Raw genomic sequence first — 20,564 nt, forward strand, 5'->3', positions numbered from 1 at the left:
GATATTTCTACAGAAATATATGTAATTAATTGTCTGTCGGTGCAGAATTTTATGGCCTTGATCATGTAGAATGAATGGATTCTTTGTATTAATGTTTTAAAGTGTTGAACAACATCTGATTTTCTTTCTCTTCAACCTTAAAATCCCTTTGGTCACTGACAAAAAGCACTTCAATTTCCCCAATTGTTGGACATTAACAGTAAATGCATTACCATGCACATGCCTAGATTCAGGGAGAGAAATGAACAAAGGATACATTTTTAACACCACCCCAACACAAACACTATTATCAGCTATTGGGTGTCTGACAATATTAAAAGTTCAAGTAAAAATCAACATCTCGTAGAAATTTTAAGATGTGTAATCAAAAGATTCAGGGAGAAGAACACTCCACCCGTTTTTCCTTTTTGTGAACTTTCATTTGTACTTCAAGCACAAAAAGAAAAAAGTATCTGGTGTTCTGGTGTCAATGTAGGCCAACATAGCAAACATTTTTCAAGCACCTACCGGACATATTTATGGTTATATGGTGTCAGACATATGGTTACGGACCACACATATTTTGAGAGGAAACCCGCTGTCACCACTACATGGGCTACTCTTTCCAATTAGCAGCAAGGGATCTTTTATTTGCGCTTCCCACAGGCAGGATAGCACAAACCATGGCCTTTGTTGAACCAGTTATGGATCACTGGTCGATGCAAGTGGTTTACACCTACTCACTGAGCCTTGCGGAGCACTCACTCAGGGTTTGGAGTCGGTATCTGGATTAAAAAGCACATGCCTTGACTGGGATCCGAACCCATTACCTACTAGCCTGTAGACCGATGGCCTAACCACGACGCCGGTGACATTTTAGAATTGCTTAGATTTGATGTGAATCCTATACTCCAAAGCAAGTTATCTATCTGTACACACAAATAATTACTTTTTCAATGGGTCAAAAACTATAGCAAAAGAAAGACCCTCAATTTACCTGTATGAGTAAATTATGTACTCAGTTTGGTGCTATTCCATAAATAAATATATTGGTTGGATGGGTGGGGTTGGAAGTGTCTATCAGATTTAGATAGGTGGTGTTATGTAAAACAATGTACATACATGTGACAAGTAAGTCAAAAATAACAATTAAATTTAGATGGGTGGTGTGGCATAAAAATGACATTTCTGTTAAATTGTAAAAAATGTCAGTTAACATTCAAAGGGAAGTCAAACAACATACACCCATCCAAACATTTTTGGTACTGTCCAGAATAATAAAAAAAAAGTTTCAAAATTAAAAAAAAAAAATGATAATGCAGTTTAATATTTCAATTTCATGGACATTATTTTGCAAATGTTTTTTGGTTGTTTTTGTTTATGGACAATTCAAAACAAATCATAACTATATACTGATGGAAAGAAATAAAAGATCACACAGATAGCAACAAGAAATAATGACTGCATCAAAAATCATTTTCATATTGTCGGAAGTTGATTGGGAACATATAGGCAGCACATTCAATCCCACATAACAACTTTGTATGAAATACAGACATTACTGTGCTAGTTCTGAACTAAATTTAGTCTACAATTCCATGTATTCCCTTATTTCTTTCCATCAGTATATTATAAAAGTAGTTCCTCAACAAGGTACCAAGTGGGCTGCTGGTGCTCTCTTGCACTTGCCAGTACAGGCGGTCCTCCTCCCACCCTAAACCCTTTTCCTGTTCTGGATGGAGGAGCCAACACCTGCACCCATGACAGGCGTGCACTACAACAGCTTTCTCTAAATGTGCAGGTTAAACCTAATGACCTGACCTAAGGTGCCAAGGAAGCGGATATTACACAAATGACACAATGTAAACTCTAGCAGATAAAAACACCAAGTATAATATAATTAAAACTGTTATAAACATAACGAAAATCTTTCAGACATCATTTCAATTAATTTATTTCTGTACTTTGTATAATATATATATAATATTTACACAATATAATGTGCATGTATGGTATGTATTTATACAATTAAAATTCAAACAATAAACAATAGTAATTGCAATAATCCAGTACATGACTTCATCTCTTATACCAAATTTACAAACTACATTTATAATAAAAAAAACAGAGAGATGATTATGTACATATATAGATAATATTGATTAACTAACACTGATGAATTTTAAACAAATATTTCAGTTATAGATCTTTGGATATATATATCTGTCATATAATAGCTAGCATAATTAGTGTTAATCAAAGTATGTGATATTTTTCAGATCACATACTTTCAGAATTTGATAACTTTGCAAATTAGATGTAAATTAATCAAGGTCATGGCACTATGTTTATTGACATTTAAGCAAATGTACTATGGCGATGCTCCATAATTGACGTATGCATTCAAATCATTTAGACCATTTAAATAGCAATCTTACAAGCTGTCCAGTGTTTAGAAAACAAAAAACGTCATTCAAGTTTGACGTCATTTCCATTCAAAAAGACTGCGTCACATATTCTTATGTCATTTGAATGTCTAGTAATGGTGGATTTGAATTAAAGTTGTGTGTACAGTTTACAAAAACATGTTGTATTAAGCAGGGGTGGGAATTCTCCTCGGATCAGCTGTTTTCTTCTCATGGTACATTGCGTTTCCTCGCATTTTAATCATCCTTTCCTCAAAAATGTGTCAGATGGCACAGATTTTAACCTAGGATTTCAGGAATTTCCGGGACACCTCTAAACTTCCTCTTGTTTACAGTTCACCAATTCCCACCCCTGATTAAGCTTGAGATTATATGATAAAGAGATTATTACCCTTGTGTGTTTCGGTATCGTCAATATCATATATTGGAAATAAAAATAATTTATAACCCATGTGGACCGAGAGAAGTAGGGAAAGAAAAACACCCAACAATTCTTCCCCTAGATACGTTTTGACGACATAAACAGTGCTTCACTGTAGGCGGTTCATTGTGTGTAAGAATAGTTTCCATGGTGGAAGGCACATCATAAACAGTGCTTCACTGTAGGCGGTTAATTGTGTGTAAGAATAGTTTCCACGGTGGAAGGCACGTCATAAACAGTGCTTCACTGTAGGCGGTTCATTGTGTGTAAGAATAGTTTCCATGGTGGAAGACATGTCATAAACAGTGCTTCACTGTAGGCGGTTCATTGTGTGTAAGAATAGTTTCCATGGTGCAAGGCACATCATAAACAGTGCTTCAATGTAGGCGGTTAATTGTGTGTAAGAATAGTTTCCACGGTGGAAGGCATGTCATAAACAGTGCTTCACTGTAGGTAGTTCATTGTGTGTAAGAATAGTTTCCATGGTGGAAGGCACATCATAAACAGTGCTTCACTGTAGGTGGTTAATTGTGTGTATGAATAGTTTCCATGGTGGAAGGCACATCATAAACAGTGCTTCACTGTAGGCGGTTAATTGTGTGTAAGAATAGTTTCCATGGTGGAAGGCACATCATAAACAGTGCTTCACTGTAGGTGGTTAATTGTGTGTAAGAATAGTTTCCATGGTGGAAGACATGTCATAAACAGTGCTTCACTGTAGGTAGTTCATTGTGTGTAAGAATAGTTTCCATGGTGGAAGGCACATCATAAACAGTGCTTCACTGTAGGTGGTTAATTGTGTGTAAGAATAGTTTCCATGGTGGAAGGCACATCATAAACAGTGCTTCACTGTAGGCGGTTAATTGTGTGTAAGAATAGTTTCCATGGTGGAAGGCATGTCATAAACAGTGCTTCACTGTAGGCAGTTCATTGTGTGTAAGAATAGTTTCCATGGTGGAAGGCACATCATAAACAGTGCTTCACTGTAGGCGGTTCATTGTGTGTAAGAATAGTTTCCATGGTGGAAGGCATGTCATAAACAGTGCTTCACTGTAGGCGGTTCATTGTGTGTAAGAATAGTTTCCATTGTGGAAGACATGTCATAAACAGTGCTTCACTGTAGGTGGTTCATTGTGTGTAAGAATAATTTCCATGGTGGAAGACATGTCATAAACAGTGCTTCACTGTAGGCGGTTAATTGTGTGTAAGAATAGTTTCCATGGTGGAAGGCATGTCATAAACAGTGCTTCACTATAGGTGGTTCATTGTGTGTAAGAATAGTTTCCATGGTGGAACGCACGTCATAAACAGTGCTTCACTGTAGACGGTTCATTGTGTGTAAGAATAGTTTCCATGATGGGAGTCATGTCATAAACAGTGCTTCACTGTAGGCGGTTAATTGTGTGTAAGAATAGTTTCCATGGTGGAAGGCATGTCATAAACAGTGCTTCACTATAGGTAGTTCATTGTGTGTAAGAATAGTTTCCATGGTGGAAGGCATGTCAACAACTAACTTACGTCATAAACAGTGCTTCACTGTAGGCGGTTCATTGTGTGTAAGAATAGTTTCCATGGTGAAAGGCATGTCAACAACTAACTTACGTCATAAACAGTGCTTCACTGTAGGCGGTTAATTGTGTGTAAGAATAGTTTCCATGGTGGAAGGCATGTCAACAACTAACTTACATCATAAACAGTGCTTCACTGTAGGCGGTTAATTGTGTGTAAGAATAGTTTCCATGGTGGAAGGCACGTCATAAACAGTGCTTCACTGTAGGTAGTTCATTGTGTGTAAGAATAGTTTCCACGGTGGAAGGCACGTCATAAACAGTGCTTCACTGTAGGCGGTTAATTGTGTGTAAGAATAGTTTCCATGGTGGAAGGCACGTCATAAACAGTGCTTCACTGTAGGCGGTTCATTGTGTGTAAGAATAGTTTCCATGGTGGAAGACATGTCATAAACAGTGCTTCACTATAGGCGGTTAATTGTGTGTAAGAATAGTTTCCATGGTGGAAGACATGTCATAAACAGTGCTTCACTGTAGGTAGTTCATTGTGTGTAAGAATAGTTTCCATGGTGGAAGGCATGTCATAAACAGTGCTTCACTGTAGGTAGTTCATTGTGTGTAAGAATAGTTTCCATGGTGGGAGTCATGTCATAAACAGTGCTTCACTGTAGGTAGTTCATTGTGCGTAAGAATAGTTTCCATGGTGGAAGGCATGTCATAAACAGTGCTTCACTGTAGGCGGTTCATTGTGAGTAAGAATAGTTTCCATGGTGGGAGTCATGTCATAAACAGTGCTTCACTGTAGGTAGTTCATTGTGCGTAAGAATAGTTTCCATGGTGGAAGGCATGTCATAAACAGTGCTTCACTGTAGGCGGTTCATTGTGTGTAAGAATAGTTTCCATGGTGGAAGGCATGTCATAAACAGTGCTTCACTGTAGGCGGTTAATTGTGTGTAAGAATAGTTTCCATGGTGGAAGGCATGTCATAAACAGTGCTTCACTGTAGGCGGTTCATTGTGTGTAAGAATAGTTTCCATGGTGGAAGACATGTCATAAACAGTGCTTCACTGTAGGCGGTTAATTGTGTGTAAGAATAGTTTCCATGGTGGAAGGCATGTCATAAACAGTGCTTCACTATAGGTGGTTCATTGTGTGTAAGAATAGTTTCCATGGTGGAACGCACGTCATAAATAGTGCTTCACTGTAGGCGGTTCATTGTGTGTAAGAATAGTTTCCATGGTGGGAGTCATGTCATAAACAGTGCTTCACTGTAGGCGGTTAATTGTGTGTAAGAATAGTTTCCATGGTGGAAGGCATGTCATAAACAGTGCTTCACTATAGGTGGTTCATTGTGTGTAAGAATAGTTTCCATGGTGGAACGCACGTCATAAACAGTGCTTCACTGTAGGCGGTTCATTGTGTGTAAGAATAGTTTCCATGGTGGGAGTCATGTCATAAACAGTGCTTCACTGTAGGTAGTTCATTGTGTGTAAGAATAGTTTCCATGGTGGAACGCACGTCATAAACAGTGCTTCACTGTAGGCGGTTCATTGTGTGTAAGAATAGTTTCCATGGTGGGAGTCATGTCAACAACTAACTTACGTCATAAACAGTGCTTCACTATTGGTGGTTCATTGTGTGTAAGACAACTAACTTATGTCATCAGTGATACGTACGTCACAGATATGACACAATACTGTCTCTTGTTCTCAACTTGCAAACTTATTTTCAACAACAATATCGTTTGAAAATCTTCCATAAAATGATAAATATTGATAATGGGTAATAAATAGAATACCTGACTCTCTACTCGGCAATACCGTTTATCTTGCACTCGTAAATTAATGTTGTCCTTTCCTGACCAAAGGCTCGAGAAGATAACATCAATTCACTTGTGCAAGATAAACGGTATTGCCTCGTAGCTCATCGAGTATTCTCTAAGTATTATGCTTAATTGCCAGAGGCTCGCATAATACAATTTTTATTTCTAATATACGATACTGACGATACCGAAAAACATTGGTAATTGCCTCAATGTATCAATTTGTTCTGTGAAACAATTTAAAAAAGTGTAAAGTACCGGTAATCTATATTTGAGTTAACGTACCAATAATGTACTAATAATCACGGTCTTGTCAAAATAAGCCAGCAACCAGCAGGCAAACACTGTTGACTAATTCACAGTTTAATTCCATTATTTCAAGAGGTAACACATATTTTTTACATATTCCTACTTTTAAACACTGAAGACTTAGAAACAGATTTTCATTTTTAAAATGATTTTCTTACACACCTGTTGGTGAGAGCACCATGCATGTGTTATTTTTGATAACACATAGTTGTTTACACACATACGTGTGTTAACAATTTCAAAACATACAATTGGCTGCTCCTAGGTGATGTCCAGGTCACCAATGCCATACGTCCAAGAAAAAAACTGTGACTTATAGTTAACTTGACAATCATGTGTCTGACATGTAAGTCAGCTACAAGTGCAATGGCTGTAAATAACTTTTAGTTGAAAAAGATATTAAAATTTGCTTAAAACCTGGTTTTTGAAGATATGTGAGAAATAGAATAATACATTCATGTCCATTAGATACCATTTATCTCACAACTCATTTAAAAACGTATCAAACTCACTTTTGCTCATTAGACGCATTTAAAACAACTCATCAGATAAATGGTATCTAACGGCCACACATGTATTATTCTCCATGTATTTCATCTTGCAGTGGCTGCCAGTCTTTATGTAACCTTTATCACACTTCCCTGTTTGCATGTTGGTCCATCTTGGATTCTGCAAAAAGTAAAAAGAAAATGTCACAATAGCTACTCATATATATCTTCATAAAAACACAGGCCCAATTTTATGATGCCAGTTTTTCTTAAACTCAGGTGTTCAAGCATAAATGTATGTAGTTACATGCGTGTAAGACATAAACAGGTGTTCAAGTATAAATGTATGTAGTTACATGTGTGTAAGACATAAACAGGTGTTCAAGCATAAATGTAGGTAGTTACATGCGTGTAAGACATAAACAGGTGTTCAAGTGTAAATGTATGTAGTTACATGCGTGTAAGACATAAACAGGTGTTCAAGCGTAAATGTATGTAGTTACATGTGTGTAAGACATAAACAGGTGTTCAAGCGTAAATGTAGGTAGTTACATGTGTGTAAGACATAAACACGTGTTCAAGTATAAATGTATGTAGTTACATGCGTGTAAGACATAAACAGGTGTTCAAGCGTAACTGTAAGTAGTTACATGCGTGTAAGACATAAACAGGTGTTCAAGTATAAATGTATGTAGTTACATGCGTGTAAGACATAAACAGGTGTTCAAGCGTAACTGTATGTAGTTACATGCGTGTAAGACATAAACAGGTGTTCAAGCGTAAATGTATGTAGTTACATGCGTGTAAGACATAAACAGGTGTTCAAGCGTAAATGTATGTAGTTACATGCGTGTAAGACATAAACAGGTGTTCAAGTATAAATGTAGGTAGTTACATGTGTGTAAGACATAAACAGGCCAAGTATAAATGTATGTAGTTACATGCGTGTAAGACATAAACAGGTGTTCAAGCGTAAATGTAGGTAGTTACATGCGTGTAAGACATAAACAGGTGTTCAAGTATAAATGTAGGTAGTTACATGCGTGTAAAACAGGTGTTCAAGCGTAAATGTAGGTAGTTACATGCGTGTAAGACATAAACAGGTGTTCAAGCGTAAATGTAGGTAGTTACATGCGTGTAAGACATAAACAGGTGTTCAAGCGTAAATGTAGGTAGTTACATGCGTGTAAGACATAAACAGGTGTTCAAGCGTAAATGTAGGTAGTTACATGCGTGTAAGACATAAACAGGTGTTCAAGCGTAAATGTAGGTAGTTACATGCGTGTAAGACATAAACAGGTGTTCAAGTATAAATGTAGGTAGTTACATGCGTGTAAAACAGGTGTTCAAGCGTAAATGTAGGTAGTTACATGCGTGTAAGACATAAACAGGTGTTCAAGCGTAAATGTAGGTAGTTACATGCGTGTAAGACATAAACAGGTGTTCAAGCGTAAATGTAGGTAGTTACATGCGTGTAAGACATAAACAGGTGTTCAAGCGTAAATGTAGGTAGTTACATGCGTGTAAGACATAAACAGGTGTTCAAGCGTAAATGTAGGTAGTTACATGCGTGTAAGACATAAACAGGTGTTCAAGCGTAAATGTAGGTAGTTACATGCGTGTAAGACATAAACAGGTGTTCAAGCGTAAATGTAGGTAGTTACATGCGTGTAAGACATAAACAGGTGTTCAAGCGTAAATGTAGGTAGTTACATGCGTGTAAGACATAAACAGGTGTTCAAGCGTAAATGTATGTAGTTACATGCGTGTAAGACATAAACAGGTGTTCAAGCGTAAATGTATGTAGTTACATGCGTGTAAGACATAAACAGGTGTTCAAGTATAAATGTATGTAGTTACATGCGTGTAAGACATAAACAGGTGTTCAAGTATAAATGTATGTAGTTACATGCGTGTAAGACATAAACAGGCCAAGTATAAATGTATGTAGTTACATGCGTGTAAGACATAAACAGGTGTTCAAGCGTAAATGTAGGTAGTTACATGCGTGTAAGACATAAACAGGTGTTCAAGTGTAAATGTATGTAGTTACATGCGTGTAAGACATAAACAGGTGTTCAAGCGTAAATGTATGTAGTTACATGCGTGTAAGACATAAACAGGTGTTCAAGTATAAATGTATGTAGATACATGCGTGTAAGACATAAACAGGTGTTCAAGCGTAAATGTATGTAGTTACATGCGTGTAAGACATAAACAGGTGTTCAAGCGTAAATGTATGTAGTTACATGCGTGTAAGACATAAACAGGTGTTCAAGTATAAATGTATGTAGTTACATGTGTGTAAGACATAAACAGGCCAAGTATAAATGTATGTAGTTACATGCGTGTAAGACATAAACAGGTGTTCAAGCGTAAATGTAGGTAGTTACATGCGTGTAAGACATAAACAGGTGTTCAAGCGTAAATGTAGGTAGTTACATGCGTGTAAGACATAAACAGGTGTTCAAGCGTAAATGTAGGTAGTTACATGCGTGTAAGACATAAACAGGTGTTCAAGCGTAAATGTAGGTAGTTACATGCGTGTAAGACATAAACAGGTGTTCAAGTATAAATGTATGTAGTTACATGCGTGTAAGACATAAACAGGCCAAGTATAAATGTATGTAGTTACATGCGTGTAAGACATAAACAGGTGTTCAAGCGTAAATGTATGTAGTTACATGCGTGTAAGACATAAACAGGTGTTCAAGCGTAAATGTATGTAGTTACATGCGTGTAAGACATAAACAGGTGTTCAAGTGTAAATGTATGTAGTTACATACGTGTAAGACATAAACAGGTGTTCAAGCGTAAATGTATGTAGTTACATGCGTGTAAGACATAAACAGGTGTTCAAGTATAAATGTATGTAGTTACATGCGTGTAAGACATAAACAGGTGTTCAAGCGTAAATGTATGTAGTTACATGCGTGTAAGACATAAACAGGTGTTCAAGCGTAAATGTATGTAGTTACATGCGTGTAAGACATAAACAGGTGTTCAAGTATAAATGTATGTAGTTACATGCGTGTAAGACATAAACAGGTGTTGGGTGCCAAGTATAAATGTATGTAGTTACATGCGTGTAAGACATAAACAGGTGTTCAAGCGTAAATGTATGTAGTTACATGCGTGTAAGACATAAACAGGTGTTCAAGCGTAAATGTATGTAGTTACATGCGTGTAAGACATAAACAGGTGTTCAAGTATAAATGTATGTAGTTACATGTGTGTAAGACATAAACAGACCAAGTATAAATGTATGTAGTTACATGTGTGTAAGACATAAACAGGTGTTCAAGCGTAAATGTAGGTAGTTACATGCGTGTAAGACATAAACAGGTGTTCAAGCGTAACTGTATGTAGTTACATGCGTGTAAGACATAAACAGGTGTTCAAGCGTAACTGTATGTAGTTACATGCGTGTAAGACATAAACAGGTGTTCAAGCGTAAATGTATGTAGTTACATGCGTGTAAGACATAAACAGGTGTTCAAGCGTAACTGTATGTAGTTACATGCGTGTAAGACATAAACAGGTGTTCAAGCGTAAATGTAGGTAGTTACATGCGTGTAAGACATAAACAGGTGTTCAAGCGTAAATGTAGGTAGTTACATGCGTGTAAGACATAAACAGGTGTTCAAGCGTAAATGTAGGTAGTTACATGCGTGTAAGACATAAACAGGTGTTCAAGCGTAACTGTATGTAGTTACATGCGTGTAAGACATAAACAGGTGTTCAAGCGTAAATGTAGGTAGTTACATGCGTGTAAGACATAAACAGGTGTTCAAGCGTAAATGTAGGTAGTTACATGCGTGTAAGACATAAACAGGTGTTCAAGCGTAAATGTAGGTAGTTACATGCGTGTAAGACATAAACAGGTGTTCAAGCGTAAATGTAGGTAGTTACATGCGTGTAAGACATAAACAGGTGTTCAAGCGTAAATGTAGGTAGTTACATGCGTGTAAGACATAAACAGGTGTTCAAGCGTAAATGTAGGTAGTTACATGCGTGTAAGACATAAACAGGTGTTCAAGTATAAATGTAGGTAGTTACATGCGTGTAAACATAAACAGGTGTTCAAGCGTAAATGTAGGTAGTTACATGCGTGTAAGACATAAACAGGTGTTCAAGCGTAAATGTAGGTAGTTACATGCGTGTAAGACATAAACAGGTGTTCAAGCGTAAATGTAGGTAGTTACATGCGTGTAAGACATAAACAGGTGTTCAAGCGTAAATGTAGGTAGTTACATGCGTGTAAGACATAAACAGGTGTTCAAGCGTAAATGTAGGTAGTTACATGCGTGTAAGACATAAACAGGTGTTCAAGCGTAAATGTAGGTAGTTACATGCGTGTAAGACATAAACAGGTGTTCAAGCGTAAATGTAGGTAGTTACATGCGTGTAAGACATAAACAGGTGTTCAAGCGTAAATGTAGGTAGTTACATGCGTGTAAGACATAAACAGGTGTTCAAGTGTAAATGTAGGTAGTTACATGCGTGTAAGACATAAACAGGTGTTCAAGCGTAAATGTATGTAGTTACATGCGTGTAAGACATAAACAGGTGTTCAAGCGTAAATGTATGTAGTTACATGCGTGTAAGACATAAACAGGTGTTCAAGTATAAATGTATGTAGTTACATGCGTGTAAGACATAAACAGGTGTTCAAGTATAAATGTATGTAGTTACATGCGTGTAAGACATAAACAGGCCAAGTATAAATGTATGTAGTTACATGCGTGTAAGACATAAACAGGTGTTCAAGCGTAAATGTAGGTAGTTACATGCGTGTAAGACATAAACAGGTGTTCAAGTGTAAATGTATGTAGTTACATGCGTGTAAGACATAAACAGGTGTTCAAGCGTAAATGTATGTAGTTACATGCGTGTAAGACATAAACAGGTGTTCAAGTATAAATGTATGTAGTTACATGCGTGTAAGACATAAACAGGTGTTCAAGCGTAAATGTATGTAGTTACATGCGTGTAAGACATAAACAGGTGTTCAAGCGTAAATGTATGTAGTTACATGCGTGTAAGACATAAACAGGTGTTCAAGCGTAAATGTATGTAGTTACATGCGTGTAAGACATAAACAGGCCAAGTATAAATGTATGTAGTTACATGCGTGTAAGACATAAACAGGTGTTCAAGCGTAAATGTAGGTAGTTACATGCGTGTAAGACATAAACAGGTGTTCAAGCGTAAATGTAGGTAGTTACATGCGTGTAAGACATAAACAGGTGTTCAAGCGTAAATGTAGGTAGTTACATGCGTGTAAGACATAAACAGGTGTTCAAGCGTAAATGTAGGTAGTTACATGCGTGTAAGACATAAACAGGTGTTCAAGCGTAAATGTAGGTAGTTACATGCGTGTAAGACATAAACAGGTGTTCAAGCGTAAATGTATGTAGTTACATGCGTGTAAGACATAAACAGGTGTTCAAGCGTAAATGTAGGTAGTTACATGCGTGTAAGACATAAACAGGTGTTCAAGCGTAAATGTATGTAGTTACATGCGTGTAAGACATAAACAGGTGTTCAAGCGTAAATGTATGTAGTTACATGCGTGTAAGACATAAACAGGTGTTCAAGTGTAAATGTATGTAGTTACATGCGTGTAAGACATAAACAGGTGTTCAAGCGTAAATGTATGTAGTTACATGCGTGTAAGACATAAACAGGTGTTCAAGCGTAAATGTATGTAGTTACATGCGTGTAAGACATAAACAGGTGTTCAAGCGTAAATGTATGTAGTTACATGCGTGTAAGACATAAACAGGTGTTCAAGCGTAAATGTATGTAGTTACATGCGTGTAAGACATAAACAGGTGTTCAAGTATAAATGTATGTAGTTACATGCGTGTAAGACATAAACAGGCCAAGTATAAATGTATGTAGTTACATGCGTGTAAGACATAAACAGGTGTTCAAGCGTAAATGTATGTAGTTACATGCGTGTAAGACATAAACAGGTGTTCAAGCGTAAATGTATGTAGTTACATGCGTGTAAGACATAAACAGGTGTTCAAGTATAAATGTATGTAGTTACATGTGTGTAAGACATAAACAGACCAAGTATAAATGTATGTAGTTACATGTGTGTAAGACATAAACAGGTGTTCAAGCGTAAATGTAGGTAGTTACATGCGTGTAAGACATAAACAGGTGTTCAAGCGTAAATGTATGTAGTTACATGCGTGTAAGACATAAACAGGTGTTCAAGCGTAACTGTATGTAGTTACATGCGTGTAAGACATAAACAGGTGTTCAAGCGTAAATGTATGTAGTTACATGCGTGTAAGACATAAACAGGTGTTCAAGCGTAAATGTATGTAGTTACATGCGTGTAAGACATAAACAGGTGTTCAAGCGTAAATGTAGGTAGTTACATGCGTGTAAGACATAAACAGGTGTTCAAGCGTAAATGTAGGTAGTTACATGCGTGTAAGACATAAACAGGTGTTCAAGCGTAAATGTATGTAGTTACATGCGTGTAAGACATAAACAGGTGTTCAAGCGTAAATGTAGGTAGTTACATGCGTGTAAGACATAAACAGGTGTTCAAGCGTAAATGTAGGTAGTTACATGCGTGTAAGACATAAACAGGTGTTCAAGCGTAAATGTAGGTAGTTACATGCGTGTAAGACATAAACAGGTGTTCAAGCGTAAATGTAGGTAGTTACATGCGTGTAAGACATAAACAGGTGTTCAAGCGTAAATGTAGGTAGTTACATGCGTGTAAGACATAAACAGGTGTTCAAGCGTAAATGTATGTAGTTACATGCGTGTAAGACATAAACAGGTGTTCAAGCGTAAATGTATGTAGTTACATGCGTGTAAGACATAAACAGGTGTTCAAGTATAAATGTATGTAGTTACATGTGTGTAAGACATAAACAGGCCAAGTATAAATGTATGTAGTTACATGCGTGTAAGACATAAACAGGTGTTCAAGCGTAAATGTATGTAGTTACATGCGTGTAAGACATAAACAGGTGTTCAAGCGTAAATGTATGTAGTTACATGCGTGTAAGACATAAACAGGTGTTCAAGCGTAAATGTATGTAGTTACATGCGTGTAAGACATAAACAGGTGTTCAAGTATAAATGTATGTAGTTACATGCGTGTAAGACATAAACAGGTGTTCAAGCGTAAATGTATGTAGTTACATGCGTGTAAGACATAAACAGGTGTTCAAGCGTAAATGTATGTAGTTACATGCGTGTAAGACATAAACAGGTGTTCAAGTATAAATGTATGTAGTTACATGTGTGTAAGACATAAACAGGCCAAGTATAAATGTATGTAGTTACATGCGTGTAAGACATAAACAGGTGTTCAAGCGTAAATGTAGGTAGTTACATGCGTGTAAGACATAAACAGGTGTTCAAGTATAAATGTATGTAGTTACATGTGTGTAAGACATAAACAGGCCAAGTATAAATGTATGTAGTTACATGCGTGTAAGACATAAACAGGTGTTCAAGCGTAAATGTAGGTAGTTACATGCGTGTAAGACATAAACAGGTGTTCAAGCGTAAATGTAGGTAGTTACATGCGTGTAAGACATAAACAGGTGTTCAAGCGTAACTGTATGTAGTTACATGCGTGTAAGACATAAACAGGTGTTCAAGCGTAACTGTATGTAGTTACATGCGTGTAAGACATAAACAGGTGTTCAAGCGTAAATGTATGTAGTTACATGCGTGTAAGACATAAACAGGTGTTCAAGCGTAAATGTAGGTAGTTACATGCGTGTAAGACATAAACAGGTGTTCAAGCGTAAATGTAGGTAGTTACATGCGTGTAAGACATAAACAGGTGTTCAAGCGTAAATGTAGGTAGTTACATGCGTGTAAGACATAAACAGGTGTTCAAGCGTAAATGTAGGTAGTTACATGCGTGTAAGACATAAACAGGTGTTCAAGCGTAAATGTAGGTAGTTACATGCGTGTAAGACATAAACAGGTGTTCAAGCGTAAATGTAGGTAGTTACATGCGTGTAAGACATAAACAGGTGTTCAAGCGTAAATGTAGGTAGTTACATGCGTGTAAGACATAAACAGGTGTTCAAGCGTAAATGTATGTAGTTACATGCGTGTAAGACATAAACAGGTGTTCAAGCGTAAATGTAGGTAGTTACATGCGTGTAAGACATAAACAGGTGTTCAAGCGTAAATGTAGGTAGTTACATGCGTGTAAGACATAAACAGGTGTTCAAGCGTAAATGTAGGTAGTTACATGCGTGTAAGACATAAACAGGTGTTCAAGCGTAAATGTAGGTAGTTACATGCGTGTAAGACAAACAGGTGTTCAAGTATAAATGTATGTAGTTACATGCGTGTAAGACAAACAGGTGTTCAAGCGTAAATGTAGGTAGTTACATGCGTGTAAGACATAAACAGGTGTTCAAGCGTAAATGTAGGTAGTTACATGCGTGTAAGACATAAACAGGTGTTCAAGCGTAAATGTAGGTAGTTACATGCGTGTAAGACATAAACAGGTGTTCAAGCGTAAATGTAGGTAGTTACATGCGTGTAAGACATAAACAGGTGTTCAAGTATAAATGTATGTAGTTACATGCGTGTAAGACATAAACAGGCCAAGTATAAATGTATGTAGTTACATGCGTGTAAGACATAAACAGGTGTTCAAGCGTAAATGTATGTAGTTACATGCGTGTAAGACATAAACAGGTGTTCAAGCGTAAATGTATGTAGTTACATGCGTGTAAGACATAAACAGGTGTTCAAGTATAAATGTATGTAGTTACATGCGTGTAAGACATAAACAGGTGTTGTATAAATGTATGTAGTTACATGCGTGTAAGACATAAACAGGTGTTCAAGCGTAAATGTATGTAGTTACATGCGTGTAAGACATAAACAGGTGTTCAAGCGTAAATGTATGTAGTTACATGCGTGTAAGACATAAACAGGTGTTCAAGTATAAATGTATGTAGTTACATGTGTGTAAGACATAAACAGGCCAAGTATAAATGTATGTAGTTACATGCGTGTAAGACATAAACAGGTGTTCAAGTATAAATGTATGTAGTTACATGTGTGTAAGACATAAACAGGCCAAGTATAAATGTATGTAGTTACATGCGTGTAAGACATAAACAGGTGTTCAAGCGTAAATGTATGTAGTTACATGCGTGTAAGACATAAACAGGTGTTCAAGCGTAAATGTATGTAGTTACATGCGTGTAAGACATAAACAGGTGTTCAAGTATAAATGTATGTAGTTACATGCGTGTAAGACATAAACAGGTGTTCAAGTATAAATGTATGTAGTTACATGCGTGTAAGACATAAACAGGTGTTCAAGCGTAAATGTATGTAGTTACATGCGTGTAAGACATAAACAGGTGTTCAAGCGTAAATGTATGTAGTTACATGCGTGTAAGACATAAACAGGTGTTCAAGCGTAAATGTATGTAGTTACATGCGTGTAAGACATAAACAGGTGTTCAAGCGTATAATGTATGTAGTTACATGCGTGTAAGACATAAACAGGTGTTCAAGCGTAAATGTATGTAGTTACATGCGTGTAAGACATAAACAGGTGTTCAAGTATAAATGTATGTAGTTACATGTGTGTAAGACATAAACAGGCCAAGTATAAATGTATGTAGTTACATGCGTGTAAGACATAAACAGGTGTTCAAGCGTAAATGTAGGTAGTTACATGCGTGTAAGACATAAACAGGTGTTCAAGCGTAAATGTATGTAGTTACATGCGTGTAAGACATAAACAGGTGTTCAAGCGTAAATGTATGTAGTTACATGCGTGTAAGACATAAACAGGTGTTCAAGCGTAAATGTATGTAGTTACATGCGTGTAAGACATAAACAGGTGTTCAAGCGTAAATGTATGTAGTTACATGCGTGTAAGACATAAACAGGTGTTCAAGCGTAACTGTATGTAGTTACATGCGTGTAAGACATAAACAGGTGTTCAAGCGTAAATGTATGTAGTTACATGCGTGTAAGACATAAACAGGTGTTCAAGCGTAAATGTATGTAGTTACATGCGTGTAAGACATAAACAGGTGTTCAAGCGTAAATGTAGGTAGTTACATGCGTGTAAGACATAAACAGGTGTTCAAGCGTAAATGTAGGTAGTTACATGCGTGTAAGACATAAACAGGTGTTCAAGCGTAAATGTAGGTAGTTACATGCGTGTAAGACATAAACAGGTGTTCAAGCGTAAATGTAGGTAGTTACATGCGTGTAAGACATAAACAGGTGTTCAAGCGTAAATGTAGGTAGTTACATGCGTGTAAGACATAAACAGGTGTTCAAGCGTAAATGTAGGTAGTTACATGCGTGTAAGACATAAACAGGTGTTCAAGCGTAAATGTAGGTAGTTACATGCGTGTAAGACATAAACAGGTGTTCAAGCGTAAATGTAGTAGTTACATGCGTGTAAGACATAAACAGGTGTTCAAGCGTAAATGTATGTAGTTACATGCGTGTAAGACATAAACAGGTGTTCAAGTATAAATGTATGTAGTTACATGTGTGTAAGACATAAACAGGCCAAGTATAAATGTATGTAGTTACATGCGTGTAAGACATAAACAGGTGTTCAAGCGTAAATGTATGTAGTTACATGCGTGTAAGACATAAACAGGTGTTCAAGCGTAAATGTATGTAGTTACATGCGTGTAAGACATAAACAGGTGTTCAAGTATAAATGTATGTAGTTACATGCGTGTAAGACATAAACAGGTGTTCAAGTATAAATGTATGTAGTTACATACGTGTAAGACATAAACAGGTGTTCAAGCGTAAATGTATGTAGTTACATGCGTGTAAGACATAAACAGGTGTTCAAGTATAAATGTATGTAGTTACATGCGTGTAAGACATAAACAGGTGTTCAAGCGTAAATGTATGTAGTTACATGCGTGTAAGACATAAACAGGTGTTCAAGCGTAAATGTATGTAGTTACATGCATGTAAGACATAAACAGGTGTTCAAGTATAAATGTATGTAGTTACATGTGTGTAAGACATAAACAGGCCAAGTATAAATGTATGTAGTTACATGCGTGTAAGACATAAACAGGTGTTCAAGCGTAAATGTAGGTAGTTACATGCGTGTAAGACATAAACAGGTGTTGTATATTTGGCCCACATCTTTCTAATTCAAATGATTTCAGTTTTTAAGACACACCTGGCAATTAAACACCACCTAGTTTTGACTGTGTGGCTTAGACTTAAACGTAAGTGATTGTGAATATTTTGTAGATACAAAACACTGAAATTAATGTTCTGTGTATACAAAGGATATTGAACAAATATTCACAGCAAGTATGTAATGTATTTTAGAGAAAAATAAAAATGGTAAATTTGCATGTACAAGTATGGGAATAAACTAGTATGTAGCTGAAATCACACTGATGTGCTTCTCCTAAGTATTTTATTCATGCCATATCGCTAAATACTCAAAAGATACAGAATATGTAAAATAGCAAATCACAAAGCGATACTGAATTTGTTTTTTACCCTGGCCTGCAAGTTTAAACTGTTGGCATGGAGACGCCTTTTTAGCTGCAATACAATTCAGATAGTGCTTAATTAATTTCCAGGTTTGTAAAGGCCAATGTCATCATAAGGCCTACAGGACATTCCAACTCTATGCCCTTTACAAATTGTCTTTTATTAAAAATACACCCTTTAATTGTTCTTAATTGTTCGGTTTCTAATTTGACTAATTTGACTGTAAAAAAATAAAAAACTTGACTTTTCCATCACTATGTCAATTAGGTAGACAAATATTTCAACCCTTGTCAAGTCCCATTTGTAAGCACTTGCTGGAGATCTCCGAACAAATAAATGGTATATATCGGATGGAATGTACAGCAGGTCTCGGCCTTAAATTAGAAAAACAATGCGTTTGATCGTTGCTGTGAGGCGGGTGTCACTGCCTTGTGAAGATGGATCTGGCTGTGCGATGTGTACACAGAGTAGGTGTTGCGGCTTATGAGTCCCTGTCTCCCACAGATCAACTGATTAGTGAGGAATTCAGAAGGTGTTTCCACCCGCATACGGACCCCAATTCCTCATGGCCATGTTCATTTGCCGCAATCAAGCTTAAAACTACATCTCCGGCTACATGTGCAAATAAGAGTTAAATACACTTAAGTGGTCATAAGCTGTCAGCTGGTGGGTACTGGGTTCGCATCCTGGTACCAGCTTTCATGATGAATGACAATTAATGTCTTATTAGGAAAAAATTTAAGAAAAAGAAAGAAATGTTTTATTTAATGACGCACTCAACACATTTTATTTACGGTTATATGGTGTCAGAGATATGGTTACGGATATTGAGAGAGGAAAACCTGATGTCGCCACTTCACGGGCTACTCTTTTCGATTAGCAGCAAGGGATCTTTTATATGCACCATCCCACAGACGGGGTATAACATACCATTGCCTTTGATATATACCAGTCGTGGTGCACTGGCTGGAGTGAGAAATAGCCCAGTGGGCCCACTGATGGGGATTGATCCCACACCGACCGCACATCAAGTGAGTGCTGTACCACTGGACTACGTCCCTCCCATCTTATTAGAAAGACTTCTATATACCGGTATATATATATATATATATATATATATTTTAAAAAATATTTAAAGAAATAACTATCCTTTTACATGTTTCAATCTTATTTTCAGAAAGGGACTGATCCGGGACAGAATTAATTTATTGAGTCATGACATTGACATATACAGCTGAATCCCATTGGCTCGAACCCCACTGGTGCTTGAGAAAATGTTCAACCCATCGGATAGTTCGGCCCAACCATTCGGTCAACATCCTGTAAGTGTATAACTTGGGACTTAGTGTTTGGTGCGGTGTATTCAACCCAACGAAATTCTACTGTACAACCTTTATTATATTGACTCTCTGTTTGGACATCGTAGGTTGTTCCCTTAAATTGGACCTTTCAAATATATAAAATACATAAGTGTGTGCCCATAACAACAAGCTTGAACCTTAATTAGAAATACACGTTTTAAGATCAACTTGAAATGACACAAAAGGCCACCTCCATTAAGCAGACATCTTAAGAGACCAGGTTTTGCTTAGTATTCCTTTAGCCAGTTTAGTTTGCTACTTGTCTTGCACAGCTGGACAATATATATAGTTATGTCATGGCAGAATCCACAAATTGGAATTCCAATCTCTATTGGTAGAAGTCTGGGGCCAATTTCACAAATATCATGGCCAAATTGACAAAATCTGGTTTCTTAAACACAGCTGTTTAAGCATTGTAAATGTATATAGTTACAAACACAGCTGTTTAAGCATTGTAAATGTATGTAGTTACACACACAGGTGTTTAAGCATTGCAAATGTATATAGTTACAAACACAGGTGTTTAAGCATTGTAAATGTATGTAGTTACAAACACAGGTGTTTAAGCATTGTAAATGTATGTAGTTACAAACACAGGTGTTTAGGCATTGTAAATGTATGTAGTTACAAACACAGGTGTTGAAGCATTGTAAATGTATGTAGTTACAAACACAGGTGTTGAAGCATTGTAAATGTATGTAGTTACAAACACAGGTGTTGAAGCATT

The 20,564-nt window shown here is 36.8% G+C and overlaps 1 protein-coding gene across 1 annotated transcript in view; it reads left to right on the forward strand.

Moving 5' to 3' along the window:
• LOC121367922 (RING1 and YY1-binding protein-like) overlaps nucleotides 1-20,335 on the forward strand; it is a 66,061-nt gene extending 45,726 nt beyond the window's left edge. The window contains exon 4 of the mRNA XM_041492378.1: nucleotides 19,654-20,335. Coding sequence (XP_041348312.1) covers nucleotides 19,654-19,714 — 61 coding nt within the window. The 3' untranslated portion in view covers nucleotides 19,715-20,335. The remainder of the gene's footprint in view (nucleotides 1-19,653) is intronic.
• Nucleotides 20,336-20,564: the final 229 nt, after the last annotated feature.

Source organism: Gigantopelta aegis, chromosome 3 (genome assembly GCF_016097555.1).
Source record: "Gigantopelta aegis isolate Gae_Host chromosome 3, Gae_host_genome, whole genome shotgun sequence".
Lineage (NCBI taxonomy): Eukaryota > Metazoa > Mollusca > Gastropoda > Neomphalida > Peltospiridae > Gigantopelta > Gigantopelta aegis.